General features: G+C 45.1%; 1 protein-coding gene across 1 annotated transcript in view; it reads right to left on the bottom strand.

Moving 5' to 3' along the window:
- Nucleotides 1-3,532: 3,532 nt before the first annotated feature.
- LOC145414048 (uncharacterized) overlaps nt 3,533-4,895 on the bottom strand; it is a 9,147-nt gene continuing 7,784 nt past the window's right edge. The window contains exon 4 of the mRNA XM_080283611.1: nt 3,533-3,799. Coding sequence (XP_080139737.1) covers nt 3,533-3,799 — 267 coding nt within the window. The remainder of the gene's footprint in view (nt 3,800-4,895) is intronic.

Below are 4,895 nucleotides of genomic sequence, written 5' to 3'. Positions count from 1 at the left end.
CAACCTACTTACCTACCCACCTATTTCTCTGTTTACCTACCTATACCTAGCCTACCTACCTACCAACGAACCTACCTACTTTACCTACCTCCTTATCTACCTACCTACCATTTTTTTTTTTATGTGAGGAAGAAGGAACCAAAGGCAACGAGCCCGCAAAACTGTTCCTTCCAAGAGAAAAACAAAATACACGAGAGAGCCAAATTCAAGATCCATTCATTTCGAGATGCCTGGACACACTGCGTTTGAAAGACTGGAGATCATAGGAAGCAGGAAACACAGACTGAGGGAGACAGTTCCAGAGTTGACCTGTTGCATAAATGAAGGACTGGGAGTAGCGGTTAACTCTTGCATTAGAGAGTTGGACAGAAAAGGGGTGAGATTTTGCTGCTAGACGGGTGCTACGCGCCCGTCATAGTAGTGGAGGAATGCATGCAGACAGTTCAGAGGAACAGTGACCACTGAAGTAGCGATAGAAAAGAGATAAAGATGCAACAGTGCGGCGAAGAAACAGAGGTTGAAGGGAGTCAGTAAAAGGGGGAGAGTTAATGAGACGAAAAGCCTTTGACTCCACCCAATTGAGATGAGCTGTATGTGGGGACCCTCGCCACACATGACAGCGAGCGAGCGAGAGAGAGAGAGAGAGAGAGAGAGAGAGAGAGAGAGAGAGAGAGAGACTGTCTTTGCTCTACCTTGGTGTTATCATCTCTCCATCTTGAATACTGAGTTATAGCAATAGACTAACACTAGAATATGATGCTAGTCACGAAGAAGTGCTATGGGAAGGATGTAGAGCCGTAGTATTGTCTTTTTCTGCCACTGAGCTAAGTAAAATAAGCTGCAAAAGGACGAAAATCTGGGCCAAGTTATGGTGAAAGGAGTATAGTCACGAAGAAGTGCTATGGGAAGGATGTATAGCCGTAGTATTGTCTTTTTCTGTAACTGAGCTACGTGAAATAAGCTGCAAAAGGACGAGAATCTGGCCTCTCTCTCTCTCTCTCTCTCTCTCTCTTTGTCTCAGTCTCTCTGTCTCTCTCTCTCTTCAATAGCAGTCGTAACTTCCATTGTTAATAAGGGACAGGAAGGCTTCAATTAAGAGAGAGAGAGAGAGAGAGAGTGAGAGAGAGATGTACTGTTTTTTTTTTCTCTCTCTCTCTCACACACACACACACACACACACACACACACACACACACACACACACACACACACACACACACACACCAGCAGACAGTCAGCGTTATTAGTGTCGATCCTGCATCATTTATTCACTACCCACTCCCACTGACACACACCCACGCCCACACCAGCAGATTGAGCTGGGAGGGAGTAAACACATCACATTTACGAATTGTTATTGTTGTTGTTGATGATGATGATATTGCTTTACTCCGGTCTATCTTTCCGAGCGGACCCATCGACCACAGGTAAGCAAGTGGTTCTGTGGGGCCGTGCTACAGGTACAGTACAGTACATACACCGTGTAGGGAGCCGGTGCCCCCTTGTGGTTGACAGCGCGAGGATCGAACCAGGGTGCAGAGGAATAGGGGGACGTTTGGCTCATGGGTGGATGCCGCAATTGCTCCACCACTCCTACATTCTCACAGAATAAATCTCATTAAATCAGTTGTTGAGGAGTAGACAGACTGATAAATAAGGAAGTGAAGTAGCGTTGTGGTGTGGATGTGGATGTGACAGAAAGCGTTAGGAGAAATACACTGAGGTGGTTTGGCCATGTGGAGAGGATGGAGAGTGAGAGACTAAAGAGGAGAGTGTATGTGAGTGAGGTGGAGGGGGGGAGAGGGAGGGGGAGGCCGAGGAAGTGATGGAGCGTTGTGGTGTGGATGTGGATGTGACAGAAAGCGTTACGAGAAATATATTGAGGTGGTTTGGGGAGATGATGGAGAGTGAGAGACTGACGAGAAGAGTGTATGTGAGTGAGGTAGAGGGGGGAAGAGCGAGAGGGAGGCCAAGGATGAGATGGAGGGATGGAGTAGAGAGGTATATGAGAGAGGGGGGTGTGAGCTGGGAGCAGGCCAGTGAAATGGCAAGGGACAGGATGACATGGAGGCGATTTGTTTGTGTCCACTTCTTACGGGATTGAGGCGTCTGGCTATAGATAGGTAGATAGATAGATAGATAGACCGATAGATTGTTAGACAGATAGATAGAGAGATAATAGATAGAGAGAGAGAGAGAGACAGAATTTAACTGCTATCGTGTTGGCTCGAAATTAGGGTCACAAAAACAGCCTCAGATTTTCTCGTATTTAATCAGAATTGGCAGCACGAAGGCCATTCCCTAACACCGTTCCCTAAGCGATTTATTATTTATATTACACCTTACTGGCCTCTTCTGTGTAGCATAAATCCTTCCAATATCGCCATACTTTGCATAAAGCTCCCTAATACCTTTACCTAAGCGATTTATTATTTTTATTACACCTTACTGTCCTCCTCTGTGTAGCAAAAATCCTTCCAGTATAGCCATACTCTGCATAAAGCTCCCTAACACCTTTCCCTAAGCGATTTATTTTGTTTATTACGCCTTTCTTTCCTGTTCCGTGTTACATAAATTCTTCCAATATCGCCATACTCTGCATGAAGCTACCAACACCTTTTCCTAAGCGATTTATTTTGCTTATTACACCTTACTTTCCTGTTCCGTGTTACATAAATCCTTCCAATATCGCCATACTCTGCATAAAGCTCCCTAACACCTTTTCCTAAGCGATTTATTTTGCTTATTACACCTTACTTTCCTTTTCCGTGTTACAAAAATTCTTCCAATATCGCCATACTCTGCATAAGTAACGAGGGTATTAACCAGCCATATCCAGTAATAAATCGCCAAGGAGGAGGTGTTAGGGAGCTTCCTTAAAACGAGAGTTCCCTAATACCCTTTCCTTAGCGATTTATTTTTACGGTATGGCGATATTGGAGTAATTTAGGTGACAAAGAAGAGGAGAGCAAGGCGTAGTAAGCAAAATAAATCGCTCAGGAAGAGGTGTTAGGGATATATTTTTAGCAGGAAAGAGAAGAGATGTGTTAAGAATCTTGAGTCTCCATCGCCCGTCTGTTAAGAAAGCTCCCTAACACCTGTTCCTAAGCGATTTTTTTCCTTAATACACCCTGGCGTCCCGTAAAGCTCACTCAAATCATATAAAGTTCACTAAAGCCCTCTAAAGCTCACTCAAGTCGTATAAAGCTCACTCAAGTCCTATAAAACTCACTCAAGTCGTATAAAGCTCACTCAAGCCCTCTGAAGCTCACTCAAGCCTTGTAAAGCTCACTCAATCCCCACAAAGCTCACTCAAGTCGTATAAAGCTCACTCAAGCCCTCTCAAGCTCACTCAAGCCCTCTCAAGCTCACTCAAGCCTTGTAAAGCTCACTCAATCCCCACAAAGCTCACTCAAGTCGTATAAAGCTCACTCAAGCCCTCTCAAGCTCACTCAAGCCTTGTAAAGCTCACTCAATCCCCACAAAGCTCACTCAAGTCGTATAAAGCTTACTCAAGCCCGGTAAAGCTCACTCAAGTCCTAAACAAAGCTCCCTTTTTCGGATCAGGGTCGAACAACATGGCGATAATGTGCGAGTCATCGGTGTCCACCTCCGCGTTAACTTTCAGCCACTCCACAACGCGATCGTAGCTCACCCTCCACGCCCTCCACGCCACCTCCTCACGCCCCTCCTCCTCTCCTGAAGGTTCTGTGGGCGGGGCAACGTCCACGCCAGTACTACGCCGCCGAAACTTGCCCACGCGAACCACTCGAGTCTGAAGAGAGGTGAAGGCCGAGGATGAGATGGAGGGATGGAGTGGAGAGGTATATGAGAGGGAGGGGAAGGTGAGCTGGGGGCAGGGGAGTGAAATGGCAGGGGATAGGGCGACATGGAGGCGATTTGTTTGTGGCCACCCCTTACGGGATGAAGGCCTAACTTAAGGTGAATGATTTTAGATGTGATAATATTTTGCTGGTGAAGTATGCAGTCAGGTAAAATAATAATGATAATAATAATGATAATGATAATAATTATAATAATAATAATAATGAAACTACTGCTACTGCTACTACTACTACAACTGCTTCTTCCTCCTCCTCTTCTTCTTCATCTTCTATCATTACTGTTACTACTACTACTACTACTACTACTACTACTTCTTCTTTTTTTTTTTTTTTACTACTACTCTTAAATCACCTCCATCCATTGGTGAATTATATTGTGAAGATCAAAACCAACCTTGCTAATACAGTTCACCATTTGAAGTTGTAATGTGAAGGTTAACACTAACCCTCATATTACAATCCGTTGGCCCCAAGCACGCCAACGGCTGTGGTTACCAACCATCTACTACTACTTTTGTTACTTTATTTTTATTCATTAATATTACAGTGTAAATAAAGACACTAATCTATAGAGTCGCTGGTCTATGCGACTCTCGACCACTGTAGCTTCGCAATCCATACCCGCCAGAGAGACAGGCCTGAGGGCTGATGATCTTGTGCCCCTGAGACATAGCAGAGCAGACCTCATGAGGGAGAATGACAGTCGACATCTCATCCAGGCCATAACAGAACACTGCGGTTGACGTTTCTTCTCAGAAAGAACCTCTGCCAGTCTCGAATAGAATCTCACAGCCTCTGGACCCATCCCACCTGATGTCGTGAACACAAGGGGAGTGAATCGACCGTGGTCAACATGTTGGATCCTTTCTTGATAGTTTCTGTTTTTTTCTTGTTCATTCCTCTTGTGTGCAGCTTCGAGAGACAGTTCACGATGACATGCTGCCATGGGATCGAATATCCTGATGTCGAAGAACGCCCTCTGCCCACGTGTCCAGAAACCTCGAGCACTGACATCCACTCTTGCATCATTTGATGTGTTTGCTGTTCTGT

Source organism: Coenobita brevimanus, chromosome 98, assembly GCF_032717465.1.
Source record: "Coenobita brevimanus isolate Jiangsu-jjx chromosome 98, ASM3271746v2, whole genome shotgun sequence".
Taxonomy (NCBI): domain Eukaryota; kingdom Metazoa; phylum Arthropoda; class Malacostraca; order Decapoda; family Coenobitidae; genus Coenobita; species Coenobita brevimanus.
This window is presented reverse-complemented; position numbering and strand designations above follow the sequence as displayed.